The following is a 26,436-nucleotide window of genomic DNA, read 5'->3' as shown; positions in this document are numbered from 1 at the left end:
TGGAAATGAAAATGAAATTTATTCGTCATTATCATAGGTACAAAGTTGTTAGGGGTTAGTAGGTTCCACTATGATCTGCCGTATAGGCATACGAATTCTTAACAAATTTGTATAAAAATCTAAATCAATTGGTATTACAAAGTTGTCTATGTCAATGTCAATCTTTCTAATTATCAAATACAAACAAAATAATAGCCAATGTCATAAATTATAAAATTACAAATTAATGTCAAAACTTAACCGAAAGAATCATTACTGAATTAATCAATAAACATTAATGAATCCAATGATCCTGAAGCCACCGTAGCGGTCGCCATTTAGCTTACAAGCGCTTCCAAACGCTTTTTTTCCGCCAAACGCACCCATTGATTAATTACAAATCTAAGAGATCCTGTCACAGAATCTGAACAGCTTACTGACCACCTCAATAAATTTTACAAAATCCCTTAATAACTATTTAAACTTACCTGCTACGAATAGACATAGACAACAACATTAATGGATATTGGTAAAAATTGGTGAAGTCATTCGCTAACGGTGATGGTGAGTTGCTTGCTCCGGTTGTTCTCGAAGCGGTCCATGGTCTTGATGTCCAGGATCATGGAGATGGACACCACCAGGCCAGCAATGAGCATGGAGCTCACGAAGAGACCAGACCTGAAAATGAAGGCACTTTTAAAACCAATTCAAGTACTTACAGCAATTTAGACTTTTTTTACGAATCTGATTCCAAGATTGACGCTAGAGGAAAATTTTGGAAAAATTCAAATAAGTTTGTTGTGCATAGTGTTGTCTCTTTTCGAGCAGCCAAGGTTGATTATAGGACATTTGCAGGAAGAATAATGCCGATGATTGGGTGTTTTAAAAGACAGCAAACCTAAACTAAGTTTCTTGAAATGAAATGAGACCGTAGGCTATTCCGTCGACCGCACAGGCCATAAACATACCAATATTCATAAAAAATATTGACAAAAAAATATTACATGGTCTCTTGCTGCCTGCCACACGCCCACTCACACAAAGCCTTTTTGATTTTTTGCAGCATTTTTCCGAAGAAGGTCGGCTCCTCCGGGAACTGCTTCTTTACTGGTAGAGTTTTCATGTAACGGTGGTTGTAGTCGTCACACCTGAAGTCAATACTGAATAGTAAACAGACGCGGAACTCTGCTAGAACAGTTTAAGGTCGAAAACCAAGCCATAAATCCTTTTAAAATAAAACGAGGTCAAATGCCGAACCAATCACTTAAATTACTGATGGTAAAATTACGGGACAATCTAATCCGATATAGATTCTTGGTTATTATTGATAGACTCAAACTGAAAACAAAGTAATTTCATCACCGGATTAATGCTTTAATTATGATGTTATTGGTTCGACCTTTTAGATTCTGTCTCTTACGAGCTTTGTCTCATCCATCACACACGAACACTGAAATGTGATAATGATAATAAATGATTACAAGTTCTTTGTTACAAGCAAATCTTCCTGAACCAAGGCCGCGGATTTAAAAATAGACAACACTTTAAACTCGAATGTGCTCAAAAATATCTCCCGATCTTTTGTTTATCAAGGGCCAACATCTACCAGAACTACCTACCAACTTCTGGACTAAGACTCACCAAATAGGAACGGTTGTGAATCCGATGCAGTTAAAAGCATCCGAAAACTTTTCAGTGTTGTCCATAAACGGTTGCATCTGTAAACGAAATATTTTCATTGTCATTTGATAGATGATTATTTAATTACTAGCGGCCGCCCGCGACTTCGTACGCGCGGATCCCGTTTTACCCCCTTCATCTATCTTACGCGTTTTAGATTTTTTCATACAAATGTTTTTTCCCGCTAACTCCCGTTCCCGTGGGAATTTTGCAATATCCTGTTGTAACTAAACATTAAATTTACTAAGGTACCTGCATGCCAAATTTCAAGCGTCTTACTTAAGCGGTTTAGATTTTTCATTCAAAAGGATTTTCCCGCTAATTCCCGTTCCCGTGGGAATTTGGGGAATTCCTTTCTTAGTGCACCTCTACCTACGTTTAGCCATTTAGGCTGTGCGTTGATATGTCAGTCAGTCAGTTTCTCCTTTTATATATTTAGATTCGGAGATCTAGTGGTCAGGGGTTTCCTCTTAAGGTTATGTTAGGAAGTTTAATTACAGAACTTGGTCATAATGTATGCAATCTCATAAGTGTGTATGCTTATGATCACGTGGTGATCAAGAAGACGTGACCAGTGTGACATGATAAATAATTGTCACTGATTCACTCGTAGAACAATATGATTTGTTGCGAATACCCCTGCCAGTAGCATTAATCTTTATGTCTTCTTTCTAGACCGCTTTAGACCCACATGAATCATGGTGAAAAAGAACAAATTCCGTGCGGTCAGAACGCATATTACTACTAGTTTTCAAACACTGTGTTAGAGAATATTATGCTTTACTAGCGGCCGCCCGCGACTTCATACGCGTGGATCCCGTTTTACCCCCTTCATCTATCTTACGCGGTTTAGATTTTTTCTCACAAATATTTTTTCCCGCTAACTTCCGTTCCCGTGGGAATTTTGCAATATCCTGTTGTAACTAAGCTTTAAGTTTACTAAGATACCTGCATGCCAAATTTCAACCGTCTAACTTAAGCGGTTTAGATTTTTCATACAAAAGGATTTTCGCGCTAATTCCCGTTCCCGTGGGAATTCCTAAGTATACTATAACCTGCCCAGGAGTATGAAGAATAATTGTACCAAGTTTCGTTAAAATCCGTAAAGTAGTTTTTGTTTCTATAAGGAACATACAGACAGAAAGACAGACAGACAGACAAAAATTTTACTGATTGCATTTTTGGCATCAGTATCGATCACTAATCACCCCCTGATAGTTATTTTGAAAATATATTTCATGTACAGAATTGACCTCTCTACAGATCCCAACTATCCCAACTATAATATTATAAATGCGAAAGTAACTCTGTCTGTCTGTCTGTCTGTGACGCTTTCCCGCTTAAACCTCGCAACCGATTTTGATGAAATTTGGCATAGAGATAGTTTGAGTCCCGGGAAAGAACATAGGATAGTTTTTATCCCGGTTTTTGAAACAGGGACGCGCGCGATAAAGTTTTTCTGTGACAGACAAAATTCCACGCGGGCGAAGCCGCGGGCGGAAAGCTAGTTTATTATAAGTATAGATAATGAGAGGTACGAAAGATCAATTTACCAAAACATCAGGGAAGAGCAACGTAGCCTCCTCCGAGGAGTACTCCAGTGGGAGCGAGCACTCGTACGAATGGCCCAACACGGCTGACGGCGCGTCGGGCGGCGAGGGAGCCTTGAGGTTGAGGCCAGTGGGCTCCACCCCGAACTTGACCTCCACGCCCACCGCCTGCCACCAGCCCGCGCTCTGCTTGAAGCTGAACTCGAGGGTGATCTGGAAAGGGATAGAGAATGCGTTAATATCGTCGACACAATGAGACACAAGTTTACTGCGAAGATAAGATACTGATGATTAAGCCGAAGGTCATCTGCAATCCTCAACCACAAAGAAACTGGCTATCTTGTATCATAAGCGAGCATCATCTGGAATCCTCAACCACAAAGGAACTTGCTATCTTGCCTCTAACTGACGGAACACAACTGTTATGGCGTCAATTAGTAAAGATGATGTGGCCACCCTTTGTCCAGCAGTGGACGTCATTTGGCTGAAACGAATGAACGAACGAAGTAAAGATGATGTTAGCTAGCCAAGCGGACTTAATTATTTTAAGTCCGCTTATTGCCCTAGCTTCTTCTTTTTCAGCCAGACTCTGATTCTAACCTGCTGATGCTTCATGAATTACCATCAGGTGCTTTATGGATTCCATTAGACTGACATGTGATGTGTTCAAATAATCCAATAATTTTTATTGTCATGAGACTCAAGTCAAGAAATCCATTTTTCGGACCAAACAGACGTCTGTTTCTAAACTGCTGAACCAAACGCACCTTATCCCTGGAGTCTCCGTCAGCGAAGCGGACCACGAGGATTGACTTCACCATGGGCTCTCCGACAGACGTGTCCAGGACTGTCACGGAACTGTTAGCTCAGCGGATCTCGAACCCAGATCAAGAAATCCATTTATATGACCACCCAGGCATCCAGTTCTAAACTGATGAAGTTATCTCAACGCACCTTATCCCTGGAGTCTCCGTCAGCGAAACGGACCACGAGGATGGTGTACAGTCGGGTGGGCTTCACGGTGGGCTCCCCGACTGGCGTGTCCAGGACTGTCACGGAGCCGTTGGCCCAGCGGATCTCGGGCCAGCCGGTCGAGTAGAGAAGAGCGCTGCGACCGGGAGGACCTGGAATTGTAGTGGTTTTCTGTTAGTATGGTAGCACTTGAAGGCTAATTTTAAACCATTGTAAAATTGTAATTTGTATCATAAAGATCCAGACTAAGTAGGTAAATAATAGTCCTTAGTTCGCTTCAGACAGCTTTATACTGCCTTCCGGTAAGTCATGCATGTAGTTTAAAGTCTCTACTACTCGTATACGGTGTACGGATCTGAGACGTGGTCGCTTACTATGGGCCTCATAAGAAGGCTCAAGGTCACCCAAAGAGCGATGGAGCGTGCTATGCTCGGAGTTTCCCTGCGTGATCGAATCAGAAATGAGCAGATCCGTAGGAGAACCAGAGTGACTGACATAGCCCGCAGAATCGCTAAAATCAAGTGGCAGTGGGCGGGGCACATAGCTCGAAGAGCTGATGGCCGCTGGGGCAGGAAATACTAGAAATCATTTTACTGATTTCTAATGCAGTACCGTTACTGGACGAAAATATGACCTTTTCCCTTTTATTTATTTTAAACATGTGTCCTCTAAACTGTCAGTAGATATTGTTTTAGCGTTGTTTCGTTGCGTTTAGGTGGTCGTAATTTAGGCGGTCTTATGATTGCGTAGTCTAAATTGAGCCGTCTCTTTTGTGTAGGTACCTATTTCTATCTTTTCTTGATTAGTGTTTTTCTGAATTTAAATTTAAACAAGTCGTTGCCAAAATTTGAGTTTGAATTTTTCGTGAACCTACTGTGTGGGTATGGCGGTTACCACTCCGCGACGGAGCGCGGGGCGACAGATTTAATCATTGTATGCAAGTACCTCAGTTTGTATAGAAAACACGCGCGGCACTTCACACTGACAACGCGTCCGCGCGCGTGATTTTTTATATGAAAATCACGCGCGCAGTGTGATAACCGCCTAAAACAAGTCCACGTATTTACTGACCAGTGGCGTTATACAGCGCGAATCGCTGGAGCACCTTGGGCGGCTTCTCGTCGTCAGCGGGCGGCTCGGCGCTCGCGTCGGCCTCACGGCGCGCGCGTGCCCATGACCCCGGCTCCGAGTACTCCAGGGAAGGACCCTGGGAGACCGAGTTGCCTGGAACGATAACAATGCGATAATTAGTAACGGGTGTTTTTTAGAGGTATACAACTTTAAATTGGTTACACTGTTCCTAGTGATATTTAATTTGATAGTTGGTGGTACATTTGTGCACAGTATATTTTGCCATTTCATAATTAAATACAATTACTTCAGAACAACGTTTGCAAATTGTGCAAAAATGTATTTTAAAAATCATGGTTCAGTTTTCTATACAAACGTCCATATTACGGTCGACGTAATTTTCGTAACTTTTCATTCCTCAGATGAATGATATTAATGTGGCAGAGCTATGGTTTCAACAAGATGGTGTTACAATCCAACCAGCACGCGACACATTCAATTTATTGCGGGAAACATTCGATGAGCGCATAATTTCACTCGATGGATCTTTGAATTTGCCTCCACAATCGGGTGATCTCACACATTAGTAGGGAATTTAGTGCAATGATTTGTATGGAGACCCCTCCACTTTGGTATAGAAGGCTCATTTTTGCAACAGTGGTTCTTTGGGTGCTCCTGAGTGGATTTCCGTCGGTAGACATCGGGAGCCCCCCCTGTGGTAGCAGGGGGAGGAGGGGCAAGTTTCCTTCCGCCGCGCTTCACTTTAAGGCCCATATCTTCAAAACTATGGGTATTAGGGCAAGTGTGGTATCATTTTCAGATAATTAAAGTATGGCGAATTCATTTCTAGAACAAACTTTTTGCCTTTTCATACAAAAAAACAGAAATATTAAACAAAATTCACAAAAACCAAAAAGTACTTTTTTAAATTAACGTCGTTTACTTTTAAACCACTGGAGATAATCTAATAAAAAAAATATGACCTGAAAGCTACATTTATCAGGATTATAAAAATATACCATTGTATGGTACTTTTTTCGCAAAAAGTAGGTGAAAAAAATTTTTTCTTCAGGACACAGCGGGCGAATTTTTATTGCGCATCGGAAAAAAATACACTCGGCATCAAATAAATCGCACTTCCCGCGACAAGCACTTATCAAACGTATGCATCCCCACTTCCCACCAACATTGGTACCATTTGAAAGCCTAGTTCTAAACTTCATTTCATTAAAGGAAAGGTTTTTACCCCAAAAATGTGTCTTTACAAGGATCCAGAGTCGCTTCTTCAAAAAATAGGTAGTTACGCTATAGCCATTTTTTATGACTATAAAACTGTTAAGTTAGGATTAATCGCTATCCATCTGTTAAAGAGGACACGTGAGATCTTTATTTGGTTTTATAACCATAAAAATTGGTCTAATTGATCCCAGAGGTGAGCCCAAAGTGAGGTCTATTTTCAAGTCACATTTATGGTATATGTTAATCATTTATTTAGAAATGAAATGTATTTTTCTTTAAGGATATTTATTGGGCTTTCAAATAACACCAATATTGTTGGGGTAAAATAATTGTGTCAGAAGAAAATCTTTAAAGTTCGCGTCGCGGAAGGTGCGGTTTATTTGATGTTGAGTGTATTTATTTTATCCATGAATTCATACTATTTGGTTCATAAGCAAGCAAGGATTATTATTTTAGAATTTATTTAGAGTTGCTGGCACATCAATCTACCATGATTTGTATTTTTTCGTCAATTGATTTTGAACTCTATGTGTGAGACATAAGGTTGAAAATAGCTTAAATACATTTTAATATTGAAAATATCATAAGAAGAAAGCACTAATTAAAGAACTTTAATTTGTCTAAACGTCTTAATGATTATTATTATTATTTTTAATAACACTTTTATTTCTACATACTATTGTACCGGTGATTTAACGGAAAGGTAAATGTGAGGAAAATGAGGTTTCACAATCATAGTACGGGAAATATTTTTAGAACAAAGGTTACGGCTGTGACCGTTTTAGTTGTTTTTTTTTTCAGACAGCACCAGCTTCTGCACTACTTCTTGCATCTCACCATTTCCAGGCAAGCCTCGGCAGCTACGGGCAAACCGGTCCATGTAGGCTCCATTTTGCTATCGACTCTGGTCCACCCCCAACCAGTCGGGTAAAGGGAAGACTGAGTCGGTTGCTTTCACCTGATCCTATACGCGAATCCCTTGATATACTGCCAGTAGCCAATGCTGATACAAAGCTGCTGCTGCTGTCTGGGTTATCTTATGTAGGGCCTAAGCTAAGCTAAGCTAGGTCTAAGCGTAGTCCACGGCGACCCATTAGGATCTTTATGCTCCCATTTTTTATTCCCTATCATCCAAAAAATCCTATCCATTAGGTGTGTGGTGTACATCACTAGCTTCATGCAACCTACACACATCACTACGCCGCGAACTGGTCCAGGCGACAGCGGGTGGAGACGCGGCGCGCGCAGGGCGCGGCAACAAAACCCGCTCCCAGTCTGCAGCGCGCAGCTCCAGTGCGCATCGGATCGGCTTCTGCGCACGACCTGTGTTAGGCTCCGCGACGCTCCCGCGCTTTGCTATTTCGCTTTGTAATACTATACTTGCTAGCACAATATAGCTTTATTATCTTCAACCGTCTTTAACTTGCGACGACGTCCCAATAGATAGGAATAGGACCTTTATACCTATAGTGGTGACCCCCAGACCGAACACGGTTTAAAAATTATTTTTACGCGTCGTTTCGCCGTAACTCGTTACTTCGACCGTTATAACATGGACGCGGCTACGAATAGCGGACCGTCGAGTCACCGTGAAGCGGACGCGGACGTTGAACAAGAATTTAAGGACGCGACGAGTGAAGATACTTGTGCAGTGGGCCGTGTTGCTTTACGTCTACCTCCATTTTGGGCGGAAGATCCTGAAATATGGTTCGCCCAGGTAGAAGCTCAGTTTGCGTGCACGTCGACGAAGAATGATAGTACGAAATTTTTTCAAGTCATCCGTGAGTTAGATCAGCGTACCGCGCGTGAAGTCAGAGACGTTATTACGAATCCCCCAGCAACCGGCAAGTACGAAAAATTAAAACACGAATTAATTAATCGCCTTTCTGTTTCTCATGAACATCGGATGCATCAACTTCTTACTCACGAGGAATTAGGAGACCGTAAGCCGTCGCAGTTTTTACGCCACCTCAGAGCGTTAGCCGGTGATGGAGTTAACGACGATTTTTTGCGTAGTTTGTGGTCAGGACGACTTCCTACCCACATACAAATAATTATTGCGTCTCAAAAAGCCACCAGTCTAGATGAGGTTGCTATTCTCGCGGACCAAATATACGACGTCGTGCCTACCCCCGTAAATCAAGTCGCCAGTACTTCTGCGTCGTCTATCGAAGGAATGTTCCAACGATTGGAGCAAACAATTTCTTCACGAATTCAAGATGAATTGAACCGACAAATATCGCAATTGAACATAGGTCAAAATCGCGGTCGTAATACATACCGGGGCCAAAATAATAATACTAGAAGTAGATCTAATTCTAGAAACAACAGGTCAGGACGGATACGAGACTCGGGTATGTGTTGGTATCATTATAAGTTCGCCGATAAAGCTGCTAAATGTATACCGCCGTGCAATTTTAAGAAGGAAAACTGTCGAGACGGTCAGTAGAGGCGGCAGCCGACTGTCATACAACTACCCGTCGCCTTTTTATTACCGATAAAAGCAGCAAAGTACAATTTCTTATCGACACAGGCTCCGATCTATGCGTTTTACCTCGCCGATTTTTACGTGAATTTAAAACTCCCACTGATTACAGCCTTACAGCAGCCAACGGTTCCAGAATCCGCACCTACGGAATAATGAAAATGCACCTCAACCTGGGGTTGCGGCGCGACTTCACTTGGAACTTCGTGCTCGCAGATGTGGACAAGCCCATAATAGGGGCAGACTTCATCGCACATTATGGTTTGCTAGTCGATTGCAAGAATGGTCGTTTATTAGACAACCTGACTACCTTGTCCACTGCTGTTTCGATGAAGCCGGGCCAGCTGCCCAGCATAAAGGCGATTTCCGGAAAGAGTGAGTACCACACTTTGTTAGCTCAATTCCCAACATTGACTAGGCCATCAGGTATGCCCTATGAAGTGAAGCATAAGACAGTTCACTACATCCGCACAACGCCTGGACCACCTGTATTCTGTAAGCCTCGACGTTTGGCACCAGACCGTCTGAAAATTGCCAAAGACCAATTCGAGGAGATGCTGCGCGATGGTACCGTCCGCCGTTCAGATTCCCCCTGGGCTTCTGCTTTACATTTAGTCCCGAAAAAAGGAGACAGCTGGAGGCCGTGTGGAGATTATCGGGCGCTAAATGCTCGAACCATACCAGATAGGTACCCCATAAGGCACATCGAGGATTACTCACATAGGTTGGCAGGATGTAAGATATTTTCTAAAATAGATTTAGTGAAAGCTTACCATCAAATACCAGTTTTCTCTGAAGATATCCCGAAAACGGCGATAACCACGCCCTTCGGAATGTTTGAATACCCGTTTATGTCGTTTGGATTGAGAAACGCGGCTCAAACATTCCAACGATTTATCGACGAAGTACTTCGAGGGTTAGATTACTGCTATCCGTATATTGATGATATCCTTATCTATTCTAGAAGTCCAGCCGAGCACCTGGAACACCTGGAGCAAGTTTTTCGACGCCTGGAGGAGCATGGCATTCTCATCAATGAAGCTAAGTGCAGTTTTGGCCAAGACGAGGTAACATTTCTCGGTTACTCTATTTCTGCAGATGGTACACGCCCTATAGAAGAGAGGGTAAAAGCCATACAGGAATTTTCACCTCCAAAAACAGTCGGAGGGTTGCTGCGTTTTTTGGGGATGGTCAATTTTTATAGGCGTTTCATTCCACATGCCGCAGAAGACCAGGCGCCTTTGCATAATATGCTAGCTGGTACTAAGAATAAGAGCTCAACCCCGTTGACCTGGACCCCAGAACAGCTGTCATCATTCGATAAATGTAAGGCAAGTCTTTCAAGATCAGCTCTTTTGTCACACCCACACCTCAATTCACAGCTCGCCCTTGTGACTGACGCGTCAAATACAGCCTTGGGCGCTGTGGTTCAACAACTTGTTGGAGGCAATTGGCAACCGCTGGCCTTCTTCTCCAAGAAATTAAATCGAGCTCAGCAGCAGTATAGTGCCTATGACCGGGAACTCTTGGCGATTTATGAAAGTGTGAAACACTTCCGATATTTGGTTGAAGGTAGACATTTTACTATTTATACCGACCACAAACCAATTACTTTCGCTTTCCAACAGAAAGATCGAAAATGTTCTCCAAGGCAATTCAATCATTTGGATTTTATTTCTCAGTTTACCACTGATATCCAACACATATCCGGTAAAGATAACATCACAGCTGATGCGCTCTCACGCATAGAAAGTATATCTGTGCCTCCTGACCTAGAAACTATTGCACAATCACAATTTGATAATGCAGAACTACAAGAAATGCTTCACCACAATTCTTCATCTTTGAAGTTAGAAAAGGTTCCAGTACCAGGTACGAATATTACTATTTACTGTGACACCTCTCTGTCGAAGCCTCGGCCTTTCATAACGAAGGAGTTGCGCCGCCAGATTTTTGATAGTGTTCACAACATGAGTCACCCTGGGGTAAGACCTACCACCAAGCTTATTACCGAACGGTACATTTGGCCCTCAGTACGAAGAGACTGTCGTGACTGGGTCAAGGCTTGCCAATCGTGCCAGAGATCTAAGGTACAAAGACATACCTCATCTCCGTTGATCAAATTTCCTTTGACTGCACACCGGTTCAGCCACGTTCATATTGACTTGATTGGCCCGCTTCCACCATCTTCTGACTTTAGATATTGTCTAACAGCTGTGGATAGATTTACTCGTTGGCCAGAAGTTAAACCACTCATGGACATCACGGCAGAAACTGTGGCCAGAGCCTTTTATGATACGTGGATTTCACGCTTTGGATGCCCTGAAACTGTGACAACTGACCAAGGTCGTCAATTTAATTCAAATTTGTTTAAATCTTTGACAGATCTTTGTGGAATTCGTCTGCGTCACACCACTGCTTATCATCCCGAGGCTAATGGTATGGTTGAGCGTTTTCACCGTACACTAAAAGCTGCAATTATGGCCCACAGCAGTACCCGATGGACTGATGTACTGCCGATCGTGCTGCTTGGCGTGCGCACAGCTTGGAAGCCTGACTTGAATTGCTCGGTTGCTGAAATGGTGTACGGTGAGCCACTACGGATTCCTGGTGAGTTCTTTCAATGTAATAACTCCCAGATACCTCAACCATCAGACTTTGTGTCGCAGCTCCGTAATTTTATGTCACAGATAAAGCCTATCCCAGCATCTAGACATTGCCAAAAAACTGTTTTTGTGCATGAAGATTTAAAAACCGCAAATTACATTTATTTAAGAAAAGATGCTTTACGCGGTTCTTTAGAAGCCCCATACACTGGACCACATAAAGTGCTCAAACGCACAGATAAAACTTTAACTGTAGAATTGAATAGAGGACCAGTTACTGTTTCAATAGATAGAACTAAACCAGCATTCATTCTGACAGATTCAGACGATTTTAAATCGCCGCAGCCGCTGACTTGTTCTAATCAAGATTCCAAACAACTGGTTAGAACTACTCGCTCTGGGCGACAGGTTAAATTTCCAAATTATTTTTCCCCAGGACAATAATTCTGCCAAGGGGGTGATGTGGTGTACATCACTAGCTTCATGCAACCTACACACATCACTACGCCGCGAACTGGTCCAGGCGACAGCGGGTGGAGACGCGGCGCGCGCAGGGCGCGGCAACAAAACCCGCTCCCAGTCTGCAGCGCGCAGCTCCAGTGCGCATCGGATCGGCTTCTGCGCACGACCTGTGTTAGGCTCCGCGACGCTCCCGCGCTTTGCTATTTCGCTTTGTAATACTATACTTGCTAGCACAATATAGCTTTATTATCTTCAACCGTCTTTAACTTGCGACGACGTCCCAATAGATAGGAATAGGACCTTTATACCTATAGGTGAATTAAGCGTCTAAGTGAAAGCCATCTAAGTCTTCTGATGCCGGATATGCTGACCCAAGCAGACCCATCCTTACAGTATTGATTCATGGACCCCACATGTATTCCACATACTCGAGAGCTGTCTTCTGTTGTTAGGCCCATTTTGTGGGACATGTGGTTCGTTCCATAATGCCCAGTTTGCGTCCAGTTTACGTAACAGTAATTGCTTGGGCTTACCTTTTATTTCCGCTTAATGAGTTTTCCATGACCCTGTGTTTCCCTTTAGGGATGATTTGGAGAGGCTTATCTTTTATCGTTGGAGCTTTCCCATTCAGCACTGTGCTTCTTGGATATGGCCATATTATGGCCATGAGGTATGCTGTTAGATAAAGGTAAGTATCAGTTCTGACCCAATAGGTATCGCCTCTGACCCTAGTTTCGCTAGACTGTATGACTGCATTTGATCCGTGTATGTCCAGGTATCCCACACTTTTTCGCTTTCGTTCGTTTGTTCATCTTTAAGATTGCATCTAGAATAATTCTAGACTCAACCTTCACTGAGGCGATGGCTTTTTGTTTAAGTGCTGCCTGGCTGTGGATCAGGATGTAAATATTGCGTTTTTTACACCCCTGTTCTTTAGTGCACACATAATTATAGCGTAGAATTCAGCTTGAAACACTGTAGCAAACCTCCTTAAGCGTTCACTATGTTCGAAGTGTTTACAGTAGACGCCCGTTCCCGTTCCCAAGGCCATCTTTGCAGTGGCGGCGTAAGTCCTAAGGCACCCCCTGGTAACCCCCACGATTTTGGGGCTACCTACCGATTCCAAGATTGAAAGACAATGACATAGACCGCAGACTTGCTATGCAGATGCGCCAGTGAGTACTAATCTGTGCGACATGTGTCACCCCCTGATGCTTGGCATCCGGGGCGGACCGCCAACACCGCCCCCCTCCTCTTTTCTAGTCGTCCCTTGTTCAAGATCTATCCACTTATTAGATCAATCCAAGGGGTTTGCGTATAGGATTAGTTGCAAGCAACCGACTCAGTCTTCCCTTTGCCCGACTGGTTGGGGGTGGACCAGAGTCGATAGCAACATGGAGCCTACATGGACCGGTTTGCCCGTAGCTGCCGAGGCTTGCCTGGAAATGGTGAGATGTAAGTGCAAGAAGTAGTGCAGAAGCTGGTGCTGTCTGAAAAAAACAACTAAAACAAAAAATATCTCCCGTACTATGATTGTGAATCCTCATTTTCCTCACACTTACCTTTCCGTTAAATCCTGGTACAATAGTATGTAGAAATAAGTGTTAATTAAAATTATAATACTCACAAATTAAAGTTAAATAAAGAACTATAATTATTTAATTGCTTTCTTCTTATGATATTTTCAATATTAAAATGTATTTAAGCTATTTTCAACCTTATGTCTTACACATAGAGTTCAAAATCAATTGACGAAAAAATACAAATCATGGTAGATTGATGTGCCAGCAACTCTAAATAAATTCTAAAATAATAATCCTTGCTTGCTTATGAACCAAATAGTATGAATTCATGGATAAAATAAATATTTTTTTCCGATGCGCAATAAAAATTCGCCCGCTGTGTCCTGAAGAAAAAATTTTTTTCACCTACTTTTTGCGAAAAAAGTACCATACAATGGTATATTTTTATAATCCTGATAAATGTAGCTTTCAGGTCATATTTTTTTTATTAGATTATCTCCAGTGGTTTAAAAGTAAACGACGTTAATTTAAAAAAGTACTTTTTGGTTTTTGTGAATTTTGTTCAATATTTCTATTTTTTTGTATGAAAAGGCAAAAAGTTTGTTCTAGAAATGAATTCGCCATCCTTTAATTATCTGAAAATGATACCACACTTGCCCTAATACCCATAGTTTTGAAGATATGGGCCTTAAAGTGAAGCGCGGCGGAAGGAAACTTGCCCCCCCTCCCCCTGCTACCACAGGGGGGGCTCCCGATGTCTACCGACGGAAATCCACTCAGGAGCACCCAAAGAACCACTGTTGCAAAAATGAGCCTTCTATACCAAAGTGGAGGGGTTCTTGCACTAAATTCCCTACTACATATGGATTATTTTCTCTGGAGATTTATGTGAAGTCCACTAATGCGCAGATAAACTACGGAATTCAATGCCAACATTCGTCGCGTTATTGCCGATGTATGGCCCCAGTTGCTCGAAAAAGAAATTGAAAATTGGACATCTAGATTACGCTACATTTGAGCCAACCGTGGCGCCGTTTGGCCCGAAATCATTTTGAAGCATAAATGGTATAAGAACATCTTTAAACAAAACCAATACCATGTGAATCAGACATATTTTTACATATTTTATTTCATTTTAAAGTTCTATACCTCTAAAAAACACCCTATATAATATGTAAGTAGCTTGGTCAAGGAAGTGACCAAAATATATTCACAAGTGCCTTATTGTGCTACAACAGAGAAACTTATCTTCTGACAAACGTTGATTAAAGAAATTATAAAAAAAATATGCAGTGTAGATCGCAACCGCATACCGCAACCGCAGACAGCAACAGCAGAACGCAACCGTAGAAATAGCCTAAGACCGCAAGCTCAGACTGTAAACAGTGAGAAGAATATAACCGCAGACCGCAACCGCAGCTGAAAACCGAAGGCCGCAAGCACTGACTGCAACCACCGAAGACCGCAAGCACTGACTGCAACCACCGAAGACAGCAACCGGTGAGTGTAACTCCTTACCTAAAAGCTCTCATTTCATAGGATAGTCGATCCTCAAATCTTAAGTCACTGATTTGGTCACTGTTGGCAGTCAAGCTGCAAGAGATCCCAGATACCCAAGTGTACACAAGTGTACCCAAGTGTACCCAAGTGTACCCAAGTGTAACCAAGTGTACCCAAGTGTACCCAAGTGTACTCAAGTGTACCCAAGTGTACCCAAGTGTACCCAAGTGTACCCAAGTGTACCCAATTGTACCCAAGTGTACCCAAGTGTACCCAAGTGTACCCAAGTGTACCCAATTGTACCCAAGTAATAAAGACAAAAGGTAGAAAAGTGTATATTTACCTAAGATGCCCAAGACCCTGCCGCTGCCGTAGATGTCCTGCAGCCGCGCGAAGGTCTCCGTCATCTGCGCGTCGCGCTCCGACCACGGGCCCTGCAGCGTCAGCATCTGGAACGGGACACAGAGGTGACATTGAATATAGTGTTTCAGATGTCATATTTCATTGATCTATCTAATAGCTATCTAATTTAAAAGCGGTGGATACGTCTTCAATCACCACAACCGCAAACCGTATCTAAATATATCAGACCTTCAAACTACAGACCGCAAGTAAAGACCTCAATAGACTACAAGCTGCAGGTCACCACTGCCCACAACCGCAGATGGCGGACAGCAGACTGAAAACAGCAGCCATTTGTTTCTATAAATTGTATAGAACATGAGTTCTGAACAGTGACTGTACAAAACAGTTATCGAATAAGTATGTGGTTGTGGCTGACTTTTTTTTTATGTGACAGGAGGCAAACGAGCAGACTTTCTTAACGGATCCTTGATTATTGTTGTATCATCGCTGCTTTCGGGGACTGGTCAATCCAAGATATTCAAATTTATGTATGCGAGTCATTTCTACTAGTATCTTAATATGTAAGTCTAGATATTAGCACGTCACTACCTTGTTTAATATACCACGCAATCTTGTATAGCCATTCTTATAAGATACACCATACAAGAATGCATGGTAAATTCAGTGAACTGCTCCTGAATCGAATGTACCTACTACTACTATTTATTTATATTAACCGGCAGACAGTGGTGACTGAGTTTGTTGCGGCGCTTCTTCTCAGCACTTGCCAAATGTTGGTCTCGAAGCGCTGGTAGGGTAAAAAGATTATGAGACATGTAGAGGCTCCTTAAGAGCAAAATGACGATTTGTAAGAACTATACATATATTAGTCTAAACAAATAAAGAAATTTTGACTTTGACTTTGACATTACTTTATGATGAATGCATATGATGCGAATAATATCTTAGTGCTAAATACCTAAGTGTCCAATTTTAAGATTTTGTAATCTCGGCGACTGGACTCTACTTGTACTCATACGTATTGGCTACCGCCCGCCCTAACACCCCGCCCGCCCCGGTGCAGGGTGCAGCCATAAATCAATCACTTGATGCATGCGCAGCTGCGCCGCTTGACCGTTTCCGGTACACTCGGACACAAACTACAGGTAGATACTTTTCGACTTTGGCAAATGCGTTTCATTTTATAAGTTCAGAAGTAGTCGTGAAATAAAGTAAATCTATCAGTAAATATTGTAACTGACACTGTTGAATTATTTTTTATATTTAGTTTAAATTAAAAATATTGAACTTGATTGTGTAATTAAATTAGTTAAAGTCGGAGCAAAAATATTAAGTACGAACAGGTGCATAACTATGCAACCGGCGGGAGTCCATTATAAAAATAAAAGAATTCCCCTCTTATTGTAGAAGAGAAAATGCATAAATTGCCGATTATGCGCAGATATTATTAAAAACGCCAGTTAAGTTGTATTAATTTTCAAACTACGATGACCAGATTTCAAAATCTACCCATAAGTATTGGCTACCGCCCGCCCTAACACCCCGCCCGCCCGGTGCAGGATGCAGCCATAAATCAATCACTTGATGCATGCGCAGATGCGCCGCTTGACCGTTTCCGGTACAGTCGGACACATAATTGTAGTATGGATGCTCTTAGATTTTGGCAAATAATTTTTATTTTAGAAATTCAGATTTAGTGAATTCTAATGTACCTACATAAATGTATCAGGAAAACAAAAATAAACCGAGACCGAAACCACTGACAGAAAGAAAGAATACCGAGTTCTGAAATATTTTAATTTTTAATTTATTACTTATGGACAACATTGTCCATGTAAACAATGTAGTTTCAGTAGGATATTTAACACGAACAGGTTAAATAGACACCTAGCTAGAAGGTAGAGTCCATTATAAAAAAGCTCTTATGGAAAAATCGAAAATGCATAAGCTTTTTATTTATATTGTGCATGTACATATAAGCGCTAATTAAGTCTCCAATGTATTAATTTTAAAATCACGGTGACCGGACATTGTATGTAATCATAGTTACTGGCTACCCACCGCCCGCCATGACACCTCACCCCCCACCCCGGTGCAGGGTGCAGCCATAAATCAATTAATTGATGCATGCGCAGTCACACTTCCGGTACAGTCGGCTACATGAAATATGGCTGCCCTTCGACTTTGGCAATGCGTTTCATTTGTAATGTATCAGAAAAAAAATATTACTTAAAGCTTTTAAAATAATTTTGAAATTGGACTTACTGACAAGATTGTTTGAAAAATTAAATTACATTTTGACTCAAATGTGGTTTTTAGAACTGACCCATAGCAAAACTTTTAATAACTTTTTGCGCTATGTTACGAAGTCGTCAAAATTGCGTCGTAGGAATATTATATGCTTTTATTGCATTGATTAAAAACTCATTACAAGTTTCTGTTTGAATTCATGAGTCATATTATGTAGAAACACCTGAGTAATGATAACGTTCGTTCGTTCGTTTCAGCCGAAAGACGTCCACTATTGGACAAAGGTCTCCCCCAAGGATTTAAGACCGGTCCTGCACCGCTCGCATTGCCTGCCACTCCTTCACCAGATCGTCGGTCTACCTAGAGGGAAGCCTGCCCACGCTACGTCTTCCGGCTCGTGGTCGCCACTCAAGAACTTTCCTCCTACCCCAGCGGACATCAGCTCTACGAGCTATGTGGCCCGCCCACTGCCACGAAGGATCTCCTCATTTCTGATTCGATCACGCAGGGAAACTCCGAGCATAGCACGCTCCATGATACAATGATAACGTATCATTACTAAAACTAACATGGTTAGGCAATTTATTACTTGTATGTTAGTATTGAGTCATAACTCCGCAACGCCGAATGCACTTAGCGTCCATAAATCAATACCACTTGTTGCATGCGCAGATGCGTCGAACTCGTCAACAAAATGGCGTCGTAACAATGTCTACCTTCGCCATGATTTCTGAGCAAATCGCTTTGGACTACAAACCAAATTCTAATAACAAGTAGCGCATTATTATTTTTCAAAGTTATGTACGTATCTATCAAATTTTACAAGTCATTGTCAATATCTTTTCAAGTTTCAGTCCATCTAATTTATTAATCTTTATGAGTAATATGTAACTGCTTCTTAAATTATGAAGACTAATTGAGCAATAATGTTGAAAAGTTACTTTGAGCCGGAAAATCAATACACCTGTTGCTTGCGCGGAGCCGCCGAAGTAGACAAAATGGCGTCACAACAAAGGATGGTTGGTTTGAGCATTTTAATGGAGCTGACTGTACTGAATGAGTACTTTCAAAGGAAATTGGGTTTTCTTTTACAGACTAACTATAAAATGTTCATTTCATTTACACAAAGAAAATAAAAAATACTGAGACTGAAACGTCGCAACATGCAATAAAAATTCGCTCAGTGAATATTTACATGCCATAATGACTTATTTCAATATCAAAGTGGAAATGGCGTCTCAATGAAAAATCAATAGAACTTGTTGAATGCGCAGTAGAGAAGAATTTTCCGGAAGTTATTTCTAGATGACATGTATTTAAATGATCTTTTTAAATTAGCAAAAACGGCAAATAAAAAAATCGATTTTTAACCTCTTTTGATATACGCAAAAATTTTTTGAGATGTAACAATTAAATCTGATCGTTACTTGTTGGTCCTCAAAAATAAGAGAAATGAGCACCAAATATTCAATATTGTGATACTTTTTTAAATAATTCGATTTGTATAAATTATTTTTTTGTCTATGTCAAATAATCTTCAAAATAATTATGTTATGGTACTTATTTTTATTAAGTTGTAGTCAAAGGATGGAAACTATTTAAAGGCACTTGATGTTCAAAGATTTATTTTTTATTAAAAAAGCATACTTATCACGTTCACACTGCGTTATCGGGTCGAATTGACCTTAGGTGCTGAATGCGTTGGTGCGGGATGGATATATTCGGTCTATTTAGTAGTACGAAAGATAAATATTGTTTTGCAAATGTTTGCGTCAAACACAGCAAATATTTGGAAAAAACACACTTATCAGGTCAGGTCGTAACCCGATGTCGCACTAAAAGTAAAAATCACGGTCGTGATCGGTGTACTAAGAGAAAATCAACCTTGCGATTTGAAAAAAAATTGGGCGCCACTTGTAACGTTCGTTACTATAGAAAACACAAATTATTTCACAAAATGGCACAAGTTTTATAATTTATTTATTTATTTATTTATTTATTTATTTATTTAGGAAAACCAGGGTTTTACAGTGTGTAATAATGACATAAGATAGGCAACGAGTAAACCACTTATAGGTTCCCACAGGTAAAAACAATTTAAAAAATTTAGTGAGCCTTTGCACCAGGGTTACTACATACTACGTACTACACTACTATAATATACTATGTAATACCTAAATAGAAAGTATTGGAAAACATTGCCAAACAGAAAAACAATTTAGCTGTCCTTAAAAAAACGGTCGCCTAGCTTTCTCCTCGCCACAGCAATGCTAGTACAAAATATGTCGATGTTAGTCTCCTTGACAAATTCGTTCAAGTTCCTACTCGCCCGCCAGAGAAAACTATTTTGCCTGTAGTTAGAGTCTACCTTGGGGATGTATAGTGGATCATTATTGCGCAGAATTCTTTTTGGAGCATTAAATTGAATGTTAGCTAGGAGTTCAGAGCAGTCAATCTCAGCTGTGATAACTTTTATAAGATATGTGATATCAGATATTTCACGCCTAATGGCAAGAGGAAGGATGTGGTGCCTTTTACAGATGTTAGAGTAGTCCGACGAACTATACTGTAATCTGGTACGGTAACAAATAAACCTTATAAACTTTTTCTGGACATTCTCCAAGCGAGAGACGTATGTTTGGTACCTAGGGTTCCAGATCTGCGACGCATACTCAAGGTGACTACGCACAAATGTGCAATATAGTATTTTAAGTGTCTTTACCTTGTTAAAACAGACTGAGCTACGCATTACAAAACCGAGAGCCCTTGACGCCTTAGCTACTATGCTATCTATATGGTCATCAAAAATCAGTTTGGAATCGTGTATCACTCCCAGATCGCGAATGGATGTCTTCCTCTGTAGAGTTTGGCTACCCATAAGGTATGGATACAATTTAGTATTTAGCTTGCGACTGAAAGTTACAATAGAACATTTGGAGGGGTTGAGATCCAGTTTATTGAACTTACAGTATTCAACCAGACGTGACAAGTCAGCCTGTAGGGCAGCAGCATCCCGTTCCGACGCAATTGTGGAGTAGATTTTCATATCGTCTGCGAAGCAGAGAAGGCGGGAGGAGTGCAGACAAGAATTAATGTCGTTTACAAATATGACAAACAACAACGGGCCCAGTAAAGATCCCTGAGGAACGCCGCTAGGGATGGGTATCCAGCTGGAAATGTAATTGCTCACCACCACAGCCTGAGATCTATTTGAGATATAAGATGCGAACCATCTAAGAAGGTCACCTCTGATTCCAATCATTTGAAGCTTGTCCAGAAGAAGGTTGTGATCGATTCGATCAAATGCTTTGCTGTAGTCCGTATAGATTACATCAACCTGCTCACCATTATCCATATTGAGGGTTAAGTAATCATTAAGCAAGACAAGATTTGACACGGTCGAGCGCCTTCTCAGAAAACCATGCTGAAAATCACTAAAAGAATTTCTTAGAGCCTCATACACCTGATCGTAGACAACCTTTTCCAGGACCTTCGAAACTATACAGAGCTTGGATATGGGCCTGTAATTAGTTACTTCCATCTTGGATCCACTTTTATGGACAGGTGTAATAAAGGCCTTTTTCCATAAGTTGGGCACCAAACCTTCAAGAAGAGATCTTTTGAAAAGCATAGAAATTGGAATCGCCAAGCTTTCAGCGCACTGAATGAGTAAACGAGCTGGAAGGAGGTCAGGACCGGCTGATTTAGCAGGGTCCAATTTTAAAAGTAGCCTCTTGACTAATCGTGGGTTAATTTCTATAGAAAAAATGTCGGCCGTGCCGTTTGCATGAGACAAGCCAGTTGCTGAGGTAGTTTGGTTCGTATTTGAGTTTAGAAAAGTTGACTGAAAAAACGATGAGAATGCATTGCATATACCTACGCCAGAAGTAGCCATAGTTGCATTATATGTCATACTACTAGGGATAACACTAGAACCACGTCGCGACTTAATAAATGTCCAGAAGTGCTTAGGGTTGCTTTCAATGGAATCTTCGACCAAAGAGATGTACTTCTGGTAACAGACTAGTTCTAGGTCTCTCACTCTTTTGCGCAGAACATTATAAGAATCTAGGTCAGAACGATTTCTATAAGTTTTATATTTTTTCAGGAACTTACGTTTTTCTTTTATTATTTTTATTAGAGAAGGCGAATACCACTTAGGGTGTCGATTGTGGACAGCGTTTACGGACGGTATGTATTTATTCTTTAGTTCATCTAATGTTCCATAGAAAAACGCAACGCTCTCCTCGAGTGACCTAGCAAGAAACTCACCTTCCCAGTCAATCCTTGAAATATGGTCATTCATTGTGGTGTAGTTACCTTTACCATACCTATACAACAAAGATGCAGCCGGTTTAAGTTTGTTAAATTGCAATAGAGACATGGAGAAAGTAATCGCATTGTGATGGGGATCGATAGGTACCAGTGGATCATCACACTCAATTACCGATACGTACTCATTCGATAACACCAAGTCGAGTAACCTGCCGAATTTATTAATCACTCCATTATATTGACAAAAACTATGAGTACTTAATTCATCCACAAGCAGTAACTCGTCCGGTGTTTTACAGTTAGATGGCGAAAAAGTACCATCATCATTATTCAGCCAACCAATACCACTCAGATTGAAATCGCCAGCAACTAAGAACTTGTCTAAGGAGTTGTTCATTACAGTATTATTTAGATTATCTAAGTAGTTTGATAGCTGTTGAGAAAACGAGTGACCTAAGTTTTGGCTGCATAAGTAAAGTACACATAAGTGCAACTTTAACGATTTATTATTTGGCTGATCAAAAAGTAAAGTGACCCATAAATCTTCAGCTGAGGAGTGGAATTGAGGCTGAGGTGAAACGCAAAGATCTCTGTGTGTGGCTATCAGCACACCACCACCGCGACCCTGTCCCGTCCGGACGTAGTCACGATCGCGCCTCCATACAATATACCGGTTGTCAAACAGTTCGGAGTCCGATATTCCGTCTAACAACCATGTTTCTGTCAGTAAGATAACGTCATAATTAGCCAAAGATAAGTTACGGAAAAATGTTGTAGTTTTGGATCGAAGCCCGCGTACGTTTTGGTAGTAAAATACTATATTTCCATTCCCATTTGCTATATTACTTGCATTCATTTATTAATAATTACAAATTTAGTTAAAAACAATATAATATCAAAGTAAAAACATAGATTTACGACAGGTAAATACGCCGGGTGAATAATAGCGAGCGGACGATAATTTATTTCGTAGGCAGTTAGTAAGCGAAACCGGTAGCAATAGTTAAAAAACAAAGATAGATTAAAGTCGCAAAGCTCAGTTATTCGGTAACTACGGCAAAGCAGGCGGCGGAACGCGCGAGGTGCCAGTGCGAGCGGGACAGATAGCGGTTCATCGCTGGGATATTTACGCAATAATGACCAGAAGCGCATAGCACAATAAACAGGCGATAACTCGGCGTAGGCGAGCGGATGAGTAATATGCGAGGCAGAGGTTATAAACATTTTAGCATTACTGAGGCGGGAGAGTATAATGTTTGTTAAAGTGCATGGGCTTAAACAAAAATTATCTGAATAACACAATAACATATTAAAAATATAAGTATTGGCAGTGTAAAAATAATAAATTAAAATTAAGCAAAATAAGATACAGTCTATACAAGCCTGTTTAAATCGCTTTCCGTATGTATAACTACCACATGCGATGTGTCATTTTTTCGGACATGTATTTTTCCATATTTAATCCATATGTAGCGATAGTCTTTAGCTTTCAAAGCTGACTTTGTCTTCGTTAAGAGCTTTTTATATTCCGAGGTCAGGTGATCGTTCACGAAGATCCGGTCAGAATTTCCACTGAAGCCTATCTCATTGGCAGTTATGGTTTTCATAGCTCGAGCTGCAGCGACAAACTCTTCCTTGACGTATCGGTTGATGAAGCAGATAATAATCGATTTATCCTTTGAGTTATGGATAGGTATTCTCGACACGTAGTTAATTTGCGTCTTGGGAAATTCGTATCCTACTCTCTTAGCTATCGCTCCCACAACCGAGAATAAGTTTTCACCCTTCTTCATGGGCACTCCTTTTATCTCAACATTATTGAGACGGGCCCATTGCTCCTTAGAGGAAGACTCGTTTTTTACTTGGCATAAAGCCTCCTGGGTTGCAGAAATAGTCTCCTGGATACGCGCTACTGCAGGCAAACTCGATTCCACCGTGGCCAGCCGCGCAGCATGTTCGTCTATTTTCGCACTGCTAAACTCAGAGGCGGTCTTGAGGTCAGCAATCTCGGATTTGATTGCCCTCACGTCCTCCAAGAGAGTAGATAAGCTGGTAAGCTGAAGTTTAATTCCGCGTATTTCGTTGAGGATGACCTCCAGAGATGCCGATTCAGGTGATGCGGGAATCGATGAGTGAGGCGAAGAACTTTTGCACGCAGGGCATCTCCACGCAGCCCTACGATCAGAGCGTAGCTTACGGTAGGCTGTTTCTGATATGTTGGCACAAGCGAAGTCCAAATGTCTCTTGCATGACCCACATTGAGCTCCATCGTTGAAAGCTGAGTTGCACATCGCGCACTTCATATTGTAGGAGACAGTATATTATAAGCAGATTATATAAAGAAGTTCGGCCAAAAGGTTGGCAACAACTGGTTTTGGTGGTAACCGGTGTGCGTACGTGTTGCACTGGTAAGCTCTCGGGCTTGACTGACATAATATGGCAATGTTAGCCTAAAAATCAGTCTATACGTGGCGGCTTCGTACGGCTTACTGTCTCTAACAAAAACCGGCCAAGTGCGAGTCGGACTCGCGCACCGAGGGTTCCGTACCAATGATTTATGAAATTAAAATTATTATTTTTTATTTAAGTTATTAGTATGAAATATTACGCGGTAATAAGCGGTTTACGATTTACGAGGTATTAAAAAAAACTACTTACTAGATCTCGTTCAAAACAATTTTCGTTGGTAGTTTTTATAGTAATGTACATAATATGTTTTTTTTAGATTTTTCATTTTCTTATTTTAGAAGTTAGAGGGGGGGGACCAACATTTTTCCACTTTGGAAGCGTCTGTCACGCAAACTATTCGGTTTAGAAAAAAAATGTTTTAGAAACCTCGATATCATTTTTGAAGACCTATCCTATCTATAGATACCACACACGTATGTGTTTGATGAAAAAAAATTTTTTGAGTTTCAGTTCTAAGTATGGGGAGCCCCCAATATTTAATATTATTTTTGCATCGAAATCTTAATGCGGTTCACAGAATAGATCTACTTACCAAGTTTCAACAGTATAGCTCTTATAGTTTCGGAAAAAAATGGCTGTGACATACGGACGGACAGACGGACGGACGGACGGACGGACGGACAGACAGACATGACGAATCTATAAGGGTTCCGTTTTTTGCCATTTGGCTACGGAACCCTAAAAAGAGGATCAAATATTATTTTTGTTTACTAAATATTAAAAGAGTATGTTAAACATAAATATTATGTTACCTTAAATGAAGATCATTCATAATTTATCCGTAGATCAACTAATATAGACCCAATAATTAATATAAAGATAAAATATAATAAAACACATCATTTATTTTAAAAAGTGCACATACAAAAAAGATCAATTAGTTTTTAGAGGATCAAATAATATTGTCCCTTTTTAGATTACTGATATCGATCTCAATTTGATAGATTTGAATGTTTGAAAAATAGAAGGGAAAGAAATCAACGAAAAGACAAGGGATGAGGTAGTTTTGAGCTTACCTGAGTCTCATTGCTGATGTAGTCCGGATGGACGTCGAGGAAGTCTTGAGGCAGCACCAGGGTCGTCAGGCCCTCCAGCATCTTCCGCAGCCGTGGGAAGTTCCCGCTGGCCAGCGGCACCGAATCCTGGTTGTTGAACACCACGATCGCCGCCTCCTCCCCGTATATACGCATTAAGTCATCTTGGTCCAAATTCTTCAAGGCCGGCCTCTTATATTTTTCTAGCGATTCGGGCCCGAAGAACAGGAACGGGCCTTCCAGATTTCCATACACAGTGAGCACATAAGACAGGACCAGGAGCACCGGTGGAAACATCTTCACCCGCTGATGGCTGCCGACGGAAAGAAAGTCTAGCTGCCCTGAGCAGGGCGTATCGATTAAAACTCGCGCACGCGCGGTGTCGCTCGTCTCACCCACCCCGTCATTCACGGGGGCACTAGATTTATGGCATTTGCATCCTTAATGTAGGTAGTTAGGTCTCTTCCCTTGATGGGTCTAGGTGAGGTATTGGAGGGGGATGTATCGCGTATTGATTTTCATATCCCTGGAAACAAGTGCGTAGCTGGGAGATGTTTCTAGAATGTTCCATAGGCGGGGCGCGGGCGAACAAAGGAAGTCCTTGGTTTGACTTAGGGAGTCCTGAATGACCTAATGACACCTTTCCAAGTTTCGTGAGGAGGTTAGGAAAAGGATTTACAAGTTAGTTGCCTATTTTCAATTCGCAATACAGATTTTGGATTTCTTTTGTTCTCAGACTGTCTATAATTTATTTTACTTTAATTTAATTAATTAATTATTATGTTATTTCAAACAGATGTTAATGTATAGATACCAGTAATAATAGGCATATTTATTTATAATTTAAAAGTGATACTCGTACGGAACGTAACTTAGTCTCATCTCAATTTAATTACTTGGCCCCAAACTAAATCATCCGTGCTTATCACACTAACATTTGGAACATTTCTTTTATTTACAACAATCTACTTAAAA

At 41.0% G+C, this 26,436-nt stretch overlaps 1 protein-coding gene across 2 annotated transcripts; it reads right to left on the bottom strand.

The window, feature by feature from the left end:
- LOC135083712 (uncharacterized) lies at positions 1 to 25,823 on the bottom strand. 2 transcript variants are annotated; one of them, XM_063978426.1, is made up of 8 exons: positions 25,444 to 25,823; positions 15,411 to 15,516; positions 5,253 to 5,405; positions 4,164 to 4,333; positions 3,213 to 3,422; positions 1,621 to 1,697; positions 984 to 1,127; positions 1 to 657 (listed from the first exon to the last, which is right to left on the bottom strand). In XM_063978426.1, exons 1-8 carry the CDS (start codon positions 25,756 to 25,758, stop codon positions 525 to 527), a joined length of 1,308 nt encoding a protein of 435 aa, XP_063834496.1. In that variant the 5' UTR covers positions 25,759 to 25,823; the 3' UTR covers positions 1 to 524. The 2 variants fall into 2 exon arrangements, with proteins under 2 accessions (XP_063834496.1, XP_063834497.1); XM_063978427.1 differs by lacking the exon at positions 984 to 1,127 and having other exon boundaries at positions 25,444 to 25,822.
- Between the last annotated feature and the right edge of the window lie 613 nt (positions 25,824 to 26,436).

This window comes from Ostrinia nubilalis, chromosome 24 (assembly GCF_963855985.1).
Source record: "Ostrinia nubilalis chromosome 24, ilOstNubi1.1, whole genome shotgun sequence".
NCBI lineage: Eukaryota > Metazoa > Arthropoda > Insecta > Lepidoptera > Crambidae > Ostrinia > Ostrinia nubilalis.
The sequence above is the reverse complement of the archived record's forward strand: the minus strand, read 5'-3'. Positions and strand labels throughout refer to the sequence as shown.